The sequence below is a fragment of the Paramisgurnus dabryanus genome, chromosome 20 (assembly GCF_030506205.2).
Source record: "Paramisgurnus dabryanus chromosome 20, PD_genome_1.1, whole genome shotgun sequence".
Taxonomy (NCBI): domain Eukaryota; kingdom Metazoa; phylum Chordata; class Actinopteri; order Cypriniformes; family Cobitidae; genus Paramisgurnus; species Paramisgurnus dabryanus.
In genome coordinates this window covers 26,294,284-26,314,518 of record NC_133356.1, presented here as the reverse complement: position 1 = coordinate 26,314,518, position 20,235 = coordinate 26,294,284, and the positions used below count along the sequence as shown (strand labels likewise).

General features: G+C 37.4%; 2 protein-coding genes across 2 annotated transcripts; both read right to left on the bottom strand.

Moving 5' to 3' along the window:
- Positions 1-4,936: 4,936 nt before the first annotated feature.
- Positions 4,937-10,157, bottom strand: LOC135787383 (uncharacterized). The gene is made up of 10 exons (XM_065297330.1): positions 9,969-10,157; positions 9,669-9,806; positions 9,502-9,568; positions 9,313-9,416; positions 8,454-8,537; positions 7,958-8,019; positions 7,651-7,734; positions 7,498-7,552; positions 6,389-6,577; positions 4,937-6,281 (listed from the first exon to the last, which is right to left on the bottom strand). Exons 2-10 carry the CDS (start codon positions 9,792-9,794, stop codon positions 5,427-5,429), a joined length of 1,626 nt encoding a protein of 541 aa, XP_065153402.1. The 5' UTR covers positions 9,795-9,806; positions 9,969-10,157; the 3' UTR covers positions 4,937-5,426.
- Positions 10,158-12,950: 2,793 nt separating this feature from the next.
- Positions 12,951-19,943, bottom strand: LOC135786511 (probable serine/threonine-protein kinase nek3). Its single transcript, XM_065295972.1, has 10 exons — positions 19,824-19,943; positions 19,658-19,724; positions 19,438-19,541; positions 18,668-18,751; positions 15,043-15,104; positions 14,722-14,805; positions 14,569-14,623; positions 14,333-14,341; positions 13,852-14,022; positions 12,951-13,736 (listed from the first exon to the last, which is right to left on the bottom strand). The coding sequence occupies exons 1-10, from the start codon at positions 19,941-19,943 to the stop codon at positions 12,951-12,953; spliced, it is 1,542 nt and encodes a 513-aa protein (XP_065152044.1).
- Positions 19,944-20,235: the final 292 nt, after the last annotated feature.

Genomic DNA, 20,235 nt, shown 5'->3' with positions numbered 1-20,235 from the left:
ATACCTGAAGCAGAAAGCCGCTGCAATCCTCCACCTCACTGGCCATGGGACTAGCAAAGGCAGCTGAAGAGGCAGCTGGGTTTTAAGAAAGTAAATGTAGACGGACTGAATGAAGTAGATCTACAGGTACAGCAGGAGGATGACTGGGTGGTGATGGAAGCAAAGACAAATGGACAGCCTGCACCAACTCCGCGAAGGGATCGCGAGCAGGCTCCCCTCGGCCTCAGTGGTGTTTTGCATTCTGTGGTCTGGTCTTCTATCACGGGGTGAACCAGGAAGGTGACTGAAGGTATGTAGAAATTTTCTTTATTGTAACACATACAGAGATATAGAGCAGACAGGTGAGTATATAGATATGGCAGATAGTATGAGCACTTAGCTGAAGGTTAACAATGTCTCTGATAGCAGGAGTGGATGATGATCTGAGCGGTCGGTTTGGGGATGAAGAGCACAGGGAATATCCAGGTAAGTGTAGCGGGTGAGTCTAGCTTTCTTGCGATGAGACCAGACGGGGACTGAGAGTGAAGGTGAGGTATTTAAAGGGATATGGTGATGTGGCACAGCTGATGGTGATTAGTATTCGGGGGAATGTGGGAGGAGTGAATGATGAAGTTGATGGTTCTGGTAATGGGGTCCTGACAGATATCTACTACACAGTGCAGTTTGCACAAACAGAGAATGAGGACGAAACTGCAGTTGCAAATTGGTTTTCAGAGGAAATGGCTTTCAGTGCACTGATAATAATGAATGTTCTCTGCCAGGTATTTGCCACTGAAATTCCACCTGCACCAACAACACCAGCTCCTATGTGTGCACATGCAATGCTTGTCTAGGCATAGATAGGTGTTCAGAGTCCTGGTGTATTCTCCACTTTCTTTGGCTGCAAAAATTACCAGGTATCTAGAGCTGCATCTGCAAACCTGGCTACCAAAGCAATGGACAGACATGTAAGGACATCAATGAATGTGAAATGATACATTCACACAGGCAAACTAAAAGCACAGTTACTTATGATTGTTTTTGGACTTGAGCTTTATGCCTGAACATGCCTAATTTAAACAAGATATTGTAAGGGTAAAATAATATATATATTCATCCGTCTGGCCCAATGGAGGAAACCAACCGGCATGGCAAAGGGTCCTGGCGTCCCGTCTTTTAGGGTGCTTAAAAATGACGGTTTGGCCAACATTTAGGTTGTTTTATCTGACTCCAAAAGATAAAATCTTGTTCGTAATATGAATCACATAGATAATTATGGAATTTGGATAAAAGTTTGATCATTCTATATAACTCATATTTATATTGAACTCATTTATTCGATTACCAATGCCGTATCGGTCCACATTGGCCGTTGTACAGGTTACCAACACAAACTCGACCGTACTAGAGGTTATGGCCAAAGCAGTTTAACAATGCCACTCCTGCGATCTCTTGCTAAAAGTTCCCATTGTAATACTTTATAGTAACTTAGAGGAGCCAATAATACCTAGCAGATTAGAATGAATGCAAACATAACAATTTATTAACCAGATAGGAAAAACACAATTCAGAACCCAATTTATATCTCAGTTCAAATACAAAACAATCAAACGAAAACCTTCTGAATATTCTGTTCCTTTCTGAATATAGAAAATCCCACTGAACTATTTACAAACTTTCCTTAAATATCCAGAGAGAACAAAGCATAGGGATTTGGTACTGATTGGATCCTGTGAATTCAGGGGTGTTGCCAAATATGTATAAAGTGGGTGATTGGTTAACATGTCTAAGGTAGGAGGTGTCACATTGGGTGACGTTTTCTTACTTTTATTGTTACACTTTAACATTGAATTCTGTTGTCATATTAATAAACCCATTGAAACATTTCATATGATACCAAACAAGACCAGTTTTAGATACTTTGAGCATGTAGCATTCCATTTGCAGTGTGTTCTAAGACCATGAGGAGAGGGGGAGATAAGGTTGGTGAGGTGTGAGACTTCTGTCTTTGCACAGTGGGATAGCTGATCAAAATTTGATTAGATCTTTTAGATCCTCTGTGTTCTAAAAAAAGGGTAATTGTCTTTGAGGTATATATGAGCTTGATTAGATCATTCTAGTTTCTTACCAGAATGTAGTGTCTTTGTTAAACCCCATTCACACAGACCTTTGGTCCCAGAAAATACCCGTAAAATTGCCAGACAAGCGTCTGTGTGAACAAAAACTCGTCCCGTTAATCTTCTGGGATCGTTGCCGGAAAGAGGACCTAGTCAGATACCCGGATAACCCTCTGTGTGAACAAGAAGCCGCAAGAATGCCGTAATGGGCGTGTCGTAACACAAGTTATGGTTCAGCTCCTTACAACGAGAGATAACATGCATATAAACATTCACCACGAGAAATGTTGCAAACTAGATTGAAGCAGTTTTCAGGAAATTATAAATGAGACGCATAAACAATGACGCACGTGCCGTAGTGAGGACGTAGCATGGCAACACTAAGTTCGTTCAACTCTTTAAAATAAGGAATTAACAACATTCACGATGAGAAATGTCAGCAAACTGGACTGAAGCAGATATCAGGTAAGTTAGCTTGTCATTTACTGCGTTGAAACGGAGATAATTCAGCAGCATAAAAGAATATTGCGTCACGTGCTCATTTGAGCTATAATAAACTAAAATACCCGCGCGTCATCCCACCAAGATATATCGTTCAGCTCCTCAAAATGCGGGTTTTAAATGCATATAAACAATCACAATGAGAAATGTCTGAAAACTGTATTAAAGTAGAGATCAGGGAGCTTGTCAAATATCCATTCTGAAGCTGAGATCATTCAACAGCATAGAACTGTGCGTTCACGCGCTCCTTTGTAGTCTTATTATTAACAAAAATGCACACGAGTTGTTTCTGGAGAGAGGAATAATAAATACTTTGCAAACTTCAGAAGCTGCGTAGAAGAGAGGGCGGGACTTTCAACAGGTCACGTGTCTTTCCGGGACCATCAGATGCCGTGTAATCTTGGCAGTGTGAATGAACAAAAACTCTAACTATTCCGGAAAAATCCAGGATGCCTGTCCCGTGTATTTTACGGAATCTCTGTGTGAAAAGGGCTCAAAATAGTTCCCTCTGGGATCAGCCATTTGGTGCTGGACTTACAAATATCTTTTGTCAGGGTTTGGCACCACCTTACAATATCCAAAACAAATCTTTGTTGATGATCATAAATACATACTTGAGTTTCAGTATGTGACCTCAAGATGACATCAGATTATTGAGTGGTCAAGAAAATCATTAATATTGGTAATTACATTGAGAAATCGTATACTAAATATCATATACCTTTATACCTCAACACAATCAAGTTATCGGACCTCTTCCAACATTACAATGACCATAATGGCAAGTTCACACTACAGGATTTTAAGTCAGATTTAAGACAGATTTGCAAGTCATCGAGTTTGCCAAAAGGTTGTGCTGTGATTGTGAGCAAATCAGAGTATGAACAGCACTCGACAATCTTTGTGTGAACTAGTCAACGATCAATGCATTTAAGAGTCTTGCTGACACCTTGCAGATGGTAGACAACTTCCTCTAATGTCACAATGAGCTACAACCAATAAGAGCAAGGCATGGGTTGAAGTACCCATCTACTGATCTTTTCTTTCACTCATATTCTTAGTTTTTTTCCCTTTTCTGGGTTTTTCAGAGCGGGTGAAATTTCTAATTTCTTTCTGACCTTTTTTCAATCAAACAATTTCTGTTTTATTTGTTTTTTCATGTCATTTCCCATTTCACTTCTCGCATGTTTTTTTGTGATCTACATCCAACCTGTTCGAGCTTAAAGCTAGCGTAGGTAATCCTGTTCAGATACATTTTTTATTATACTGGGTGAAATGGTCCTTCTATCCTGAGAGTAGTCAATACATTATGTGTTCAGAAAACGGAATGAAAACAATCAGACCTCTGTAGCAGCTGCAGGACAGTAAAAACTCCGACCAATCACTGCCATTCGGTGCGTGTGTAAAGAACCAATCAGATGCCTTCATGTCTCGTGGCCCAGCCCCACTGCGCGCGCTGCCCTGCGTGCACTAATCACGTCATCGTCACCCTGAACACTACACAGAGTAAGCAGGAGTTTGCGGCACCGGCACAATGGAAGATAAAAAGCAGCCAAAACTACCACTGCCAGCTTTGCTGGTAACTGCTCGCCCTAATAAAAAACCTAGAAAAAGAAAATCTGAGGCAGAAAAGGCTGCAACTAAACAGGTACTGGATAAAGCCAGAGGACAAACTCGCGTAAACATCGGTGGAGCATTTGAACGGTGGAGACAACTGAGGGAGCTGAAGGGCCTGAAAAGCGATGCCGAGGTTGCGGTCTTTCTGCTGAACAGGTAATAATTTGTTTTGCTTCGGGGGGATTTGTTATTTCCATGATAAATGTTACGTTAGGCAACGTAGCTATTTTTGTAGCTAGTATTAGCCCAATGCTAACATTAGATTCTCTGTCGGTGTAAATCAGTTGAGTTACAGGTGAATGAGACATGAAGTCGTTTGGTTGATGCCTATAATGTGTTGAAATACTCGGTTTTCCTGTGACCTGCAGCTGACTCCGACTGTGGATGCGCGTTCATGTTTGTGGGGGCGTAGCTTTGGACGGAGTGCTAACGAGAGGGGGTGTAGCTTAGAAGAGGTGCCATTTTCTAATTTTGCTACCTCTCTAACATTACCTATCCTAGCTTTAAGAGAATTTGTAAAAAATAGCAGAAAATTTCCCAATCCATGTGTGAAAGCTTGATGCAAGTATTGAGTAAAGCAGTGGTTCTAAAACTGGGGAGGGGGTGTCACTACACGGGATTATGTATTATTTTACATAATACATAATGATTTCATGTCATGATAAAAACAAGTAATGCTATAACTTAATGTGTCTGTTAAAATGTTGTAAAATGAATAAAAACAGAGAAGCTTGCATTTTTGGTGATATATTTATTTTAGTACAAGTGAAAGAAAATTACATTAAGCAGCCACAAACATATAAACAAACAGGAAAAGGTGCTCATGTTTTCTGATTTCCTAAACATCAAGGAAATAAAGGCAAGAATTGCCATTCTTAACATAATTAAATAGGAGTACATCAAGCTGAAATGCTTCTTTTATAGCTTCTAAGAAAGTTTCTCTAAGCAATATTAAAACTAGCAATCAAATATTTTATAAGGTATTTTGTCATGGAAACCCAGAATATACAGTAATAATTCCCTAAGAGTTGCTACAACTATTATCAATCTAACTAAAGAACAAATTGAGCTTTACTAACAATTCTAGTTGCTACACCTAAAATACTAACAAATAATACTAACTATAATACTAACTTACTAACAAACCTAACCATTGCTTCAACTATAATCAATCTATGACTGAAAAACATACTGATCTTTACTAACTAATTCTTAGTTGTCGTTGTTTGGTTCCATTGCGTCTTGCAGTGCATCCAGAATTGTCTGAAGCTCCTCTGTCGTCTCCTTTATTTTTGTCACAAATTTCATGGTCTCAGACTTCAGCTCTTCTGCCAATAGATTTGTTGTGTCGCTGTTATTTGATGTCTGGTCAGTGCTTTGGTTGCTGGTGGATGCTGATGCTTGTCGACTCTCTCTTAAAGCATAATCTTGACGGATGTTGTGGATTTCTTTAGAGTCGAGAAACACAAAGAAGACATCAACAGCTACAAAAAGTGCAGACAAAACACCTGTAGCCGCTTCAGCCACACGAACGGCTCTTGCGGTCTGAACTGCCACCTTCCCAACATTTGCAACTTCAATCACACGGATAATCTCTGGAATTCCTCCCAGTCCTCGTCCAAGTCGAGCTCCAGCATTTGCCCCTGGTTGTGCATTGGAAAATGCATCATCGCTTGTGGAAAACTGTTTTTTTAAAGTGTCCACAGCTATTTGGAGGTTTTCGATGCAGCAAACTGTGGAGGTAATCTTTTCATGGAACTCTTTAATGAGCATTTTCATCTTATCCCGGTTTGTGCTCTGGTTAACCATGTTTGTTATGTTGCAGGCACCAGCAGTTACTCCTCCAGCTACTGCCGTGCCGATTCCCACTCCTGTTACTATCAGAGACGCTCCAAAAGTGAAAGGCGAGAGAAAAAGTCCCACCACAGATGTGATTCCTCCAGCCAATCCCACTACACCTCCCGCGAGACTGCCTACAGTTGTGTTGAAATGGACTCTTTCCAAATCATTAGCTAGTGCTCTTAGGTCCTCTAGTTTCCTATTAAGAGTTGTAATAGTTTGCAAGATCTGTAAAAAAATTACAGATTTCTTCAATGCTTTCCATTTTGTTTAGAACCAGTGCCAGTATGCACTTTTAATAGTAAATTGTATGAAAAATTAGTGGGGTAGCTCACCTTTTCTCGAAGATAATTAATAATAAAAGGTCTGGTCAAGATCTCGCTGACAGATGGACGGCATGCTGGATCAGGTTGAAGTGTGTCTTTTACCAGCTGACGAAGATCCTCAGAGAAGGTCAGAGGAAGAGCTTCATAGGAGGATGTGAGTATCTTTTGAACAATCTCAACTGAGAGTACTGCAGGAAACTAAATGGTGGCAAAAATTCGGTTATCATAAGGCTCAAAGAAAAACATGCAACCTTTATTCCTTCTGAGGCAATGCAATCAAGCAAACACTTGAAAAAATGTTATTACATTATTTTGATAGTCCACTTTATATATTCTACAAATTATAAATACCTCTGCAACATCTTGTCAAGTACCAGTCAGTATAGTATAGACAGTACAGTATGGACTATCTCTCTATGTTAATATTTGACAATCCCTTAACAAAAACATTACACTGACTATAAGTAACTTTGCAAGTACATGTCATCTTACAGTATTCTGCTGACCTTTATTCATCCTAACCCTAACCTTAACCTAAAAGTCTAATAATATTCTAATGAGATGTAGTTGAAAAGGTACCTTCATTTTAAAACTGCATGAAAACCTGTTGGCCCCTTCCTGTTTTTTTTCTTTTTTTTTTGCATGTTTGTCGCACTTTATTGATTTTAATCATGAAAGAAATGTAAATATTAATCAAAGGTAATATAATTAAACACAACATGCAGTTTTAAAATCCACAGCACTGTAAGGGCCAAAACATTCATTTAAAAACCGCATGTTGTGTTCACTTTTGTTATCTTTGATTAATATTAAAATTTCTTTCATGATTAAAAACAATAAAGTGTGACAAACATGCAAAAAAAGAAAAAAAAACAGGAAGGGGGCCAACATGTTTTCATGCAGTTCTGAAATGAAGGTACCTTTTCAACTACATCAACTAATCTTCGATGATTGGAAACATTAAAGTGTGACAAACTTTCTAAAGTTGACTATCAAAATAAAGCATAACCCAATTTTTACTTAATACTGCACTGGTATTGTACTGTATATCTTAGATTGTTTACTCATTGTTTAAACCTGTTGACTCTATTTCAATCTGATAAAAAGGAAATTCTCACCGCACATTTCAGCATGCACAGCTCATAGATGACACACCCCAACATCCATATTTCACTGTAAAAGTTATTATTACCAGGATTTAAGTATTCAGTCTGAAATACTGTATGTACAGGTATGCATGATATCATTGCAGTTTGATGATGTATTATTACGTTTTCTCCTCATAAGGTTTGCCATTCAAAGTCTCAGGTGCAGCACATGAAGGTTTATTTTCTGCTGCTGGCTCTTCAATGGACCTATAGATACAAGAAAAACAGAAATTGTACTGGTAATTTTCTGCCAGTATTTTATCTGTTTATTTTACAGTTTTACACAACGCAGTGTAGTGCAAAATTTAAAATACATTTTTACATTGCAGAATATCATAAAGCACACACATATGAACTATAATGTATTTATTGTTTAACAGTATGCGTTGAGGAGTTCCTGACAAGTCTGAATCAAAGAAGCAAACAATACCATTGATGAACTACTCCAAACTCGCCAAGACGGATGGTGCCACATGCAGTGAGAAATATGCTCTGTTATAAGAAAATCAAGATATTTTAAACATTTGGAAATGACTTCACATTTCATTCTCATGTTTTTTAATTTACAGTAGACTGATTAACTTAAAAGTGCAGAATTTTACCCTTACACAACAACAATGTCAAAACAATCAAAAATGTTGTTGTTGTGTAACTGAACAACCAAAATGCATATAAAGTTTTCACATTTCAGTTGAAAACAGGCTTTTGTAAACCGTCACTTCCTGTGTGTGTTTGAGTTGCTGCATTGGGGGTTTCCATTGGATTGTTTAGTCTTTGCAAATCTCTTAGATAAGAATAAACAAGTGTAAAATCAAATTAAATATATTTTCAGAGTACTTTAACTGAATTATAGGCGCCGGCACTCTCTTGATCTCCTATACTATACTGTAGATGATATGCATAGATCAACTAAATGAAATCTTTACCTCAGGCTGCAGGTTTTTATGCAGGATCTGTTGATCATGCAGGTTTTTCAAAGCCATGCAGATGTTCACAATCCAGTCCAGAATCTGTAAATTTGTCAAATGTGAATTTACATAATTTACATACATTTTCTCCAACCAGCTGATTCAGATGTTTTAATTAGGGTTTAAGGTATGCCTCTTGTTTTTTTAAATGAATCATGCTTATGCTGCTCTGTAAAAAAGCATTTTTGTCAAATCAACATATATTTTATGCTTCTTTAACCTAAAAATGAAGTTAAAGGGATAGTTCACCCAAAACTGAAAATTCAGTCATCATTTACTAATCCTCATGTTGTTTTAAACTTGTATGAATTTCTTTTTTCTAATAAACACAAAAGAATATATTTTAAGAAATGATGAAAAACACACAGCATATGGTGGTAGCGCAGGGTGGTGATAGCACAGTGGATAAAACACTTGCCTTTGGTGTGAGAGACCCGGGTTCGAATCCACTGTGACACCATTGTGTCCCTGAGAAAGACACTTAACCCCTAGTTGCTCCAGAGGCGTGCGACCTCTGACATATATAGCAATTGTTAGTCGCTTTGGATAAAAGTGTCAGCCAAATGAGTAAGTAGGTAAGCATATAGTGTCCATTGACTTCCACAGTAGGAAAAAACATTTTGGAAGTATTGTGATAAATGATGAGTTTACCATCATTTCTCAAAATATCTTCATTTGTGTTCATCAGAAAAACGTTGTTTAAAAAAAAGTTTAAAACATTCTACAAGTGAGTTCAATTGACACTAGAATTTGTAAAAACTGGGAATAGAATTAACATTGTCTGTGCTAATGTTTTACCATCAATCTACAGTCATACCTCATTCTCAGAAAATGTATCTGTTTCCTTCTTTTTGTTTATGATTGTTTGAGCAAGATCTCCACCTTCACAGTGCTGCAGAAGAAGATACAAACAGTCTGAATCTGTAAACAGATTACAGTTTAAAAATATTTAATATTATTCAAAAATAAAGTTAATTAATTTAGAATTCTGAATTTTTCGTTCAACCTGTGATGATTTCCTTATGATGGACGATGTGTGGATGACTGAGCTTTAGAAGAACATTTATTTCATCCTAAAAATAGACAGAAACGCACCCTCAAATCTCATTATAATCATTTATCTCTTATAATTATTTTACTTAAATCTCATTATAATCAAACTGTCAAACTTACCTGGTTAGTGCTCAACTTTTTAATGACAAACTGGTCACCACCTTCATTTTTCACCAGGATCTTGTTCTTTTCTTTACTCACTAATGTGTAGCCACGTTCATTAAGAGCAGTTAGACTGTTTCCCATTGCTGTAAATTCCTGCAAAGCAAAATTTTTAAGAAGATTTTGTTTTCTATAGAAATTGTTATTAAATATGAAAGAACACAAGGGTAAAGAGCAATGGAATTAAGACAGTCAATTAAAAGTTAGGGTCGGTAAGACCATTTATCAAAAGTTTAATGAATTTGTGATGTTTCTCACGTTAAGCCTGTTTCTGCTGTTTCTTCAGTCTGATATCCTTTTGGGATCCTCTTCTGACACCAGAACTATAAGATTTTTTGTTTCTTTGTTGCGCAGTATCTGCAGCCTTCTATTTAAACCATGGGGCAAACCACAGAGACTGACACAGATAGTCATGTACTTCCTTTATTCAAGGAACTGCTTACATACAACAGAATCACAACACTGTAAAAAGATCTTTGCTGCCTTTAATTTTTTTGTTGAATCAACTCAGATTTACAAGTCGTGTCAACTTACTATTATTAATCTTGACTAGAGATGAGCTGCTACAACTTATAAAATGAAGTTGATTTTTTTCAACTATATCTAGATATATCCAGAGAACAAAGCATTGTGATAATGATGTGGGGAAAACTATTAAATATAATTATAACTATATAATTTAAATATAGTTAAAAGTTAGACCCCCCCCCCCCCCATAATAGTTTTGTCATTTCTATTTTATAGTTTTTTTTTTTTATTGGTTATTTATTTATTCAGCACATACATGTTTATTTGTAGTATGCAGCAATGCGATGGGTGTCCAGTGTGTGGCAGTAAGCCCGAGAAAAACCCCGGGGGAAAACCCCAAAGAGTTAGAGTTAGTTTATGCGTTTTAACGAGACTAACAGTGTTATGTTGTGTTGTACTGTGTGATACGGAGCTGTAGAAAATGATGCTGGCTGAATAAAAGAACCCAACCAAATCACATGCTTGTTATTTCCTTCAAGTGTATTTCAATGATGTACTGATTGGTTCTTGTAAACCCAGGCGTGTTGCCTAAAATTCATACAGTGGTGGATTGGTTAACATGTCTAAGGTAGGAGGTGTCTCCCAACATTAGGTAAAGTTTACTTATTTTATTGTTACACTTGAACATTGAATCCTGTTGTCATATTAATAAACTCAAATGTACCACTAACATAAAAACACTTCATACGACACCAAACAAGACCAGATTCAGATTCTTTGTGCATGTAGCATTCCATATACAGTTTGCTTTTAGAACTTGCTTTTAGAGAAGAGGGTAGAGATGCGCGGTTGGCGGTTACAGCCGCGGACTCCGCGGATAAACCGCGGATCGGGCGGATGACGTGACGAAAAATAATATTTTAATTAGATTCGGGCGGGTGGCGGATCGACTGCTTGTTAGCTGTGTCCTTCTAAGCATGCAACCTTAAAAGGTGAGCACTCTGTCTTTCAGGGTGGCAGCCTCAGAAGTTCTCAAAGAGAACTGAAATGAGACGGTCTAGCCTTCTGAGGACCCATAATTTGCGTCACCTGTTGCACGCGCCCCCAGTAGCCCCCACCGCGCCTGTCAGCAGAAAACAGCGGAGACATTTCTGACTTATTAAAATAAATATGTAATCAAAAATATTAATTTATTTTAGAAAATATGACACATTGATGTAGATTAAACTATTCAACAGTATATCAAATAATCAACCTTATGTTGCAAATATACGCAACAAAAACAGAATAATATTAACACAAAACATAACTTATAATACTAAAACAGTGACAAGAAAAAGTTTTCTAATACACTTTTATTTAATAAAGGTTTTAATTGTTTGGGATAGCCTCGGCATGTTAAGAATTCGTTCTATCATTAACAGCGCAGAGAAATGAGGACGCATTTTGACATAGCTCTTATCAACGCCTCAAGAATTAAAAACAAAGGAAATAGAAGGTCAGAAAAGGTTTGCCTGGAATAAGTTTTACAAAGTGGTAAATCAGGATGACACCAGTGCAGACTATGTAATTTGTGCGTTTAATTTAGGCATTACTGATTAATTTATTTATTTTTGTCCCGTGTGCGCCGATCGGAGACTGAGTTCACTGCTGATATTCTAGAGCTTTCTAGTCTCGCGGCTGTCATCACATCGCCCAGTCAGCGGATGGCGGGCGGGTGCGGTTTTGAAAACTGGTCAGAAACGTTGGTGCGGATGGATGGCGGACGGATGATGAGTTTTGTGATGCGGTTGCGGATGAAATAATAGCCCATCCGCGCATCTCTAGAAGAGGGGGACAAGAAAGTGTGGTAGGTGTGACTCTTCGGTCCTCACACCATTGGGGGGGGGTTCCTGGGGGTAGATGTGAAGTCTTACAAATATCTTCTGTCAGGGTTTGGCACCACCTTACACTATCTGGAATAAGCTTGTGCTTTTTAATGTGCACTTCCGGTGTATCTAAAAATTGTCCCACATGCTACGCAGCACTTCTTGTCAGGTGTGCGACCCACTTTAGGGACAACTCTGTAAATGTCCTGGAGTGGCCCAGCCAGAGCCCTAACTGAAACCTTATATTGAATTTCTATGGAGAGACCTGAAAATGTCTGTCCACCCATGGTCTCCATCCAACTTGTCCAAGCTTGAGAGGATTTGCGAAAGAAAAATAGCAGAAACTCCCCCAATCCAAGTATGCAAAGCTTGTTGCAACTCAGTATTGAGTAAAGCAGTGATTCTAAAACTGGGAGGGGAGACTGGTGCAAGGGCGCCCCAGTTTTATGACATTTTAAGTAATACATAATGAATTCATGTCATTATAAAAACAAATATTGTTGTAACTTAATGTACAACAGGCCTGTTCAAATATAATGCATTGAATAAAAAAAAACTTACAAAGTTTGTAATTTGGTGATACATTTATTTTAGTACAAGTAAAAGAAAATTACATTAAGCAGCCACAAATATATTCTGATTTTCTAAACATCAAAAAAATAAAGGCAAGAAGTCCCATTCTTAACATAATTATAGGGAGTACAGCAAGCTAAAATGGTTTCATTATGGTTAAGTTTCTCTAAGCAATATTGAAACTAGCAATAAAATATTATGGTATTTTATCACGTAAACCCAGAATATACAGCTATTATCATCTAACCATTGCTAGAACTATAATCAGTCTATGACTGAAGAACACACTGATCTTTACTAACAATTCTTAGTTGTTTGGTGTTTCAGACTCTTAGTTTGGTAGCATTGCATCTTGAAGTGCATCCAAAATTTTCTGAAGCTCCTCTGTCGTCTCCTTTATTTTTGTCACAAATTTCATGGTCTCAGACTTCAGCTCTTCTGCCAGTAGATTTGCTTTTCGACTATCTTTTAACGCTTTAACTTGGCGTATTTTGTGGATTTCTTTAGAGTCGAGAAACACAAAGAAGACATCAACAGCTATAAAAAGTGCAGACAAAACTCCTGTAGCCGCTTCAGCCACACGAACGACTCTTGCGGCCTGAGCTGCCACCTTCCCAACATTTGCAATTTGAATTAGACGGAAAATCTCCGGAATTCCTCCCAGTCCTCGTCCAATTCGAGCTCCAGCGTTTGCCCCCGGTTGTGCGTTGGAAAACTCATCATTGATTGTGGACTGCTCTTCTAAAGTTTCCAGAGCTCTTTGGATGTTTTCGATGCAGCAAACTGTGGAGGTAATCTTTTCTTGGAACTCTTTTATGAGCATTTTGATCTTTTGCCTGTTTGTGCTCTGGTTAACCATGTTTGTTATGTTGCAGGCACCAGCAGTTACTCCTCCAGCTACTGCCGTGCCGATTCCCAATCCTGTTACTACCAGAGACGCTCCAAGAGTGAATGGTGAGAGAACAATTCCCGTCACAGTTGCGATTCCTCCAGCCAATCCCATTACACCCCCCGCAAGACTGCCTACGGTTGTGTTGAAATGGACTTTTTCCAAATCATTAGCTAGTGCTCTTAGGTCCTCTAGTTTCTTATTAAGAGTCGTAATACTTTGCAAGATCTGAAAAAATAAACAGATTTCTTCAATGCTTTTCATTTTGTTAAGAACCAGTGCCAGTATGCACTTTTAATAGTGAATTGTATAGACATTTAAATATTTTAATAAGGTAGCTCACCTTTTTGTGAAGATGATTAATAATAAAAGGTCTGGTCAAGATCTCACTGACAGATGGACGGCATGCTGGATCAGGTTGAAGTGTCTCTTTTATCAGCTGACGAAGATCTCCAGAGAAGGTCAGAGGAAGAGCTTTATAAGAGGATGTGAGTATCTTTTCAACAGCTGGAAACTAAATAAGGACAACAATATGATAATCAATCATTCTTTGATCAACAGTCTCAAACAAAAACATACAATGTTTATTCCCTCTAAGACAATGCAATTAAGAAAACACGTGTGAATCAATATATGAAAAAAGTACTTTATTTTGATAGTCCACTTGATATATTTTACAAATTATACCTTTGCAACCTCTTGTCAAGTACCAGTCAGTATAGTATTACTAGACTATATATCTATGTTAATACTTTACTAAGATAATTCCTTTTAAAAAACATTAGACTTACTATAAGTAAATTTGCAACTACATGTCATCCTACAGTATTCTCCTAATTCTGTACCCAACCCTAACCGTAACCTAATTTATATTCTAATGAGAGTTAGTTGACATGTAGTTGTAAAGGTATTTAAAGTCAGTATAATGTCTAAGGTGGGCTATCAAAATAAAGCGTAACCCAAATTTTACTCAATACTGCATTGGTATTTGTACTATATATCTTAAAACATTGTTTTAACCCGTCGACTCTGTTTTAATCCAGAGAAGGGAAATTCTTACCGCACGTTTCAGCATGCACAGCTCATAGATGACACACCCCAACTTCCATATGTCACTGTAAAAGTTATTATTATCAAAATGTAAGTATTCAGTCTGAAATACTGTATGTACAGGTATGCATGTAATCATTGTAGTTTGGTGATGTTTTATTACGTTTTCTCCTCATAAGGTCTTCCATTCAAAATCTCAGGTGCAACATATGAAGCTTTATTTTCTTCTTCTGGCTCTTCGGTGGACCTTATAGAAACAAAAAAAAAAAAACAATAACAGAAAATGTACTGGTAATTTTCTGCCAGTACTTTATCTGTTTATTTGACAGTTTTACACAATGCAGTGCAGTGATAGTTTTTTTACAGTGCAGAATACAAATCATAAAGCACACAAAAATGTAAACTATGCTGTATTTCTTATATTACAGTATGTGTTGAGGAGTTCCTGACAAGTCTTGTTTTGAGTCAAAGTAGCAAACAATACCATTGATGAATTACTCCAAACTCGCCAAGACCGATGGTTCCAAATGAAGTGAAGAAGATGCTCTGTCATAAGAAAACATAAGATATTTTGTACATTTGGAGATGTGGGGTGTAGCAAATGGCTCGGAGTCAGATTGAGGCCATTTGGCGTCTGGATCGTAAACAGCCCTAAAATTGTGACTTTAGATAACCCTGTGTCCTGATAACACAATCACCCAGATATCTACCACCTATCAGGGGTGTAAAATGGGCAACAATTAAAACAAATGCAGTCTTCAAAGGAGGTTCAAAGGAATTCCACCAGAGTCCACAGTCGCCAGAGACACAGCAGGGGGGGCACGGACTATATGTCTCTGATGAAACCACATTTAAAGATCACAATGAGCTGTTTAAATGTATATATATTTTATATCCCTTTACTGCATGATCATGTATGTGTGATGTAACTGTGTGTTAACACTTTAGTTAGATTTTGTTCACCGTAGCATGGTTCATATCTTAGGTATGAAATTATTATTCAACGTGATCTTAAACCCATGTCTTGTCTAGTATCCAGGGCTGGACTGGGACAAAAAATTGGCCCTGGCATTTTGGCCCAGACCGGCCCACTACATAGGATCCCAAATCTCTGTGCAAACTTGACTACCAACTCCACACAATGATTAAGTAGAAAAGTATAAGAGCTGACACGTGACACTACAAAAATGTAAGCGCTGTAAAAGGCTTTGCAGGTTTTAAAAATAATAGTATTAGCCAGTGAGTGCACAATGTTTAAACTAACCATTCTGAACACCTTATGATAAAACCAAGACCTGATAAATGTTACAATGAAGTCGCACTCTCGTGGCTGAGTCCCATTACAGTGTATGCAGAATATTTTGATCACTCTTTTTCTGAACACCTTTTACCAATTCCAAAACACAGTCATTTTAATAACCAACATTAATTTTGTATATATCTTTTCCTTTTATCCTATTTAATGCCCTTGCTGCCCGAATCAGGATTTCTTGTATACCTCAATTTTGCAATTTCCATGCATGGCATCTTTGTTATGGAGATCAAATAATGAATTTCCAGTGTGTGTGTTAAAAGTTTTTTGGCCCATTTTAAATGAAAAGAAAATGTGCCTAATAATTCTGCACACTTGAATATAAGGTGTTTTTTTCTCCAGCCAGACATCATTAACAATAATGTATTACTTATAAATGCCTTATTTACAAAATGAATGGTAGTTATTAAGATTAATTTGGTTTGGAATTAGTAAAATATGTTTGATAAAAACTGTGATCAAAAGTTTGATGTAGCTACCTAATAATTCTGCCCACACTGTATTTTCTTGCAGTGTAATCATCAAAGTCATTTTGCAAACAGCAATTGGTCTATCACTTGTGTTTTTGACTGTGTTTTATCAAGAGGATATCTAACAACAGTGTTTTAGATGCAGTTCTGCTTACCACACGTCCACTCGGTACTCAGTCGTCTCTTATTTTGACAGACGCACACTGACGCTGCATGCTTCATAAAATGCCCTAAAAGGTGTGATTGGGCTAGCCAAATGTCAAATAAAAAAGAACCAATGGGCTGCTGATTAGGTGTCTCCTGGGCCGGTCTGTTCGAAAAAAAAAATCTTAACGCTAACTTTTTTGGAAAATGCGATACATTGCCACCGCACCTTTTAGCGCCATTAATGAATTACATTAAAACAAAGAAAGAAAGCAACGGGCTGTGTTGCGCGATGTACGAGTGTTATGGGCTGGTCAGACAAAAATAGTGTGAGATGTATGTTACGTCTGTATGATACTCGCTCTCTGTTTCTTGTGTCAGATCATCGCTCTGTCCATCTGACACAAGAAACAGAGGGGTGGAGCTTGTTAAGAGATGATTGGGCAAGCCCAGTGTCAGTATGGAAAATGAACCAATGGGCCGCTGTCCCTGCTTTATGGGCCGGTCGTTGGCCAATAAAAAAAAAATCATCATATTATATTCACCGGCCCCCAAGGACGTCGGCCCACCGGGCATTTGCCCGGTATGCCAGATTACCAGTCCAGCACTGCTAGTATCAAATTAATCTACTTTCTATTTCCTAATCATTGCTATGTATCATATTACCATAAGCCACATCAATGTCATTTAATATCAATTTGAAGAGTTATGGAAACAACTTTTATCATTATGCAATTACTCAAATAATGATGTCTGAAAGAACAAAGGCTTGTTTCCCGCGCGATCGAACACTTCGCACATTGGTCATTCACCTAAAATGGGCTGGGCGCGTGAAAGGTCAAAACGGCCTATCGTCCAAGCCATCATTGCTCAGTGGCTCAATAGCTCAATCGCTCAATCACTCAGGAGCGCTCAGTCGCTCGGTTACTCAGGTAACCCGTCAGCGCAGTTTGGAAACTCGCTGAGACTCACCCAGAGTCCCTCGGATTCATCATATTTTCTCTGAGCCCTGTCCTACTCTTCCGGACAGTAATTTCCTGGCTTGCACTTTGCACTTCGAGTTCGGACAATTTACGCGGAACAATCCGCCATACGGAACAACCAAACGGACTTACGAACACACCTGGATTCTCTCTCTCTCTCTCTCAGAAACTTCGTACTACATCACAAAGAGCCAAATGCAAGTATTAACCTTGTTCTACTCGCTGATGTTTAAGCTTTACCCCTTATGAAAATTAAGGCGATCCTTAGAGATTTTCCTATGGTTTGTGCAGATGTTAAGCAATAGTGCTATTGCCAATCTTTTACTCTCTCTCTAGCTTTTCAGTCTTTTCTTTCTCATCTATGTTTTATGTTATTGTATATGTGTATGTTTAGTTAGTCGTTGTGTGTACTTCGTTTTGTAGTTAATAAACCGGTTTTGCATTTTCACAATTGAATTGTTTCTGTGTTCAATGCTCACGAAATTAAAGTCACTATTTCTGCCTTTTGATCCAGCTACAAGCTGCGAGTAGCACTGTATCAGTGAGAAGGTTAATTTTAAAGGCCATGAAATTAACATTTCTTAGACGTTAATATACGATTATGGATATATGTCTTCGGTGGACGAACTTATTAATTAATTGTTATTATTAATTCTGCTACGCCAGGTAAAACCTGATAAACTTGTATAGTTAATTACAGTTAATTATACATAATATTCCCTTTTGAGCTAAAATCTAAAATTCCCTTGGGAATCCCCGTAGTATTTCGGTCGGAGGTTTATAGTGTTTCAAATAACCTTATTCCCCTCCTCCCGCTGAATCGCTACAGGGGTAAAGCATTTCTGAAAATGCTCTGACTAAAACGTTTTATTCTCATGTTTTTTTTAATTTTCCCTTACACAACAACAATGTAGTAAAATGACAACATTGTCAAAACAATAAAGAATGCTGTTGTTGTGTAAATGAACAGCCAAAATGCATGAAAAGTTTTCAGATTTTAGTTGAAAACAGCCTTGTGTAAACAGCCCTTTGTATGTTTGAGTTTCCATCGGATTGTTTCTTATTCTTTGCAAATCATACAGATAAGAATAAACATGTGTAAAGCCAAATTAAATATATTTTCAGAGTACATTAACTGAATTATAATTAATCTCATATATTGTAAATGATATGCATAGATCAACTAAATGAAATCTTTACCTCAGGCTGCAGGTTTTTATGCAGGATCTGTTTATCATGCAGGTATTTCAAAGCCATGCAGATGTTCACAATCCAGTCCAGAATCTGTAAATTAGACAAATGTAAATTTACATCATTTATTTTGTTAAAACTGCAACACTTGACCGCAAGAGGTTAAAATCTTTTTGAATTTTTTTGTGACCTATTATGAGATATATTATTGCATTTTGGGTATGTGGGAAACTGGTTGCCCAGGTGCTCTCTCAGAATGAATAATATGCATGCTTTTACTTAGAGTTGAGTTGCTTTAAAAGATCCTATAGATCACGATTGCTCAATTCTGCTCTTGGTTGGTCAACGCCCTACAGAGTTTTGCTCCAACCTTCTCCACCATATACCTGAGGTTTCTAGGTGATTTAGATGTTTTATTTAGGGTTAAAGATGCACCTCTTTAAAAATGAATCATTCTTATGCTGCACTGCAAAATAATGCAGCATTTTTCTCAAATCAACATTTCTTTTTATGCTACTTTAATGTAAAAAATTAAGTTAAACAATTTCAATATTCACAGGTCAAAACTTAAAATAGTATGTTAAACTGACTTGCAAAACCAAGTTGTTTTAACTTGCTGCATTTTTTTTCACAGTGTGGGATGGACTGGAGACTCAACAGGTTCCAAAACGAATTATTCGATTCTACAAGTTTGCTCGATTGGCACTAAAATTTGTAAAAACCGCAAGCAGAATTAACATTGCCTGTGCTAATGTTTTACCACCAGTCTACAGTCATACCTCATTCTCAGAAAATGTATCTGTTCCCTCCTTTTTGTTTTTGATTTTCTGAGCAAGATCTCCACCTTCGTAGTGCTCCAACAGAAGACACAAACAGTCTGAATCTGAAATTTTAATAATAATTACAGTATAACAAACTTTAATATTATTTAAAAAATAAGTCAGAAATTGATTTAGCCCTGAAAGGTGAACAGAAAAAAATCTGAATTTTTTATTTAACCTGGGAAGGTTTCCTTATGATGGACGATGTGTGGATGGGTGAGCTCTAGGAGAAAATTTAATTCATCCTAAAAACAAAACAAACACACCCTCAAATCTCATTATAATCATTTATCTCGTATAATTATTTAACTCAAATCTCATTAAAATAAAACTTTTAAACTTACCTGGTTAGTTTTTAACTTTTTAATGACAAACTGGTCACCACCTTCATTTTTCACCAGGTTCTTTTCTTTACTCACTAATGTGTAGCCATGGTCTTTTATAGCGGACCGACTGTTGGCCATTGCTGTAAATTCCTGCAAAGCAAAAATGTTTTAGAAGAGAAAACATTTGTGTGTATCTAATAGGGTTGTGACAATTAATCGGGCAAATGCGCGTTTTCTCAATGAATGAATTTGAATGAATTACGGTGAAATGCAGCGACATCCAAAAGCCAGGGGGCGCTCTCGCTTAGAAACACCATTTGTGCCACAGAAGAAGTAGAATTACAAACACTATTCCAGGAAATATCTAGAGGCATATTTATATCGCTGTTCTTCAGATTGTTTCAGGTATTTTCGTGATAATAGAGAATAA

Excerpts from the sequence above, each read along its gene's own strand:
- LOC135787383 (XM_065297330.1), bottom strand. The coding sequence starts at position 9,794 with ATGGGAAACAGTCTAACTGCTCTTAATGAACGTGGCTACACATTAGTG. Across the intron at positions 8,538-9,312 it reads ATACATTTTCTGAGAATGAG|ATTCTGGACTGGATTGTGAA; the intron begins GTATGACTGTAG and ends ACAAATTTACAG. Across the intron at positions 6,578-7,497 it reads TGTGCATGCTGAAATGTGCG|TTTCCTGCAGTACTCTCAGT; the intron begins GTGAGAATTTCC and ends GCCACCATTTAG.
- LOC135786511 (XM_065295972.1), bottom strand. The coding sequence starts at position 19,943 with ATGGCCAACAGTCGGTCCGCTATAAAAGACCATGGCTACACATTAGTG. Across the intron at positions 19,542-19,657 it reads TCATAAGGAAACCTTCCCAG|ATTCAGACTGTTTGTGTCTT; the intron begins GTTAAATAAAAA and ends TTAAAATTTCAG. Across the intron at positions 14,624-14,721 it reads AGACCTTATGAGGAGAAAAC|TGACATATGGAAGTTGGGGT; the intron begins GTAATAAAACAT and ends TAACTTTTACAG.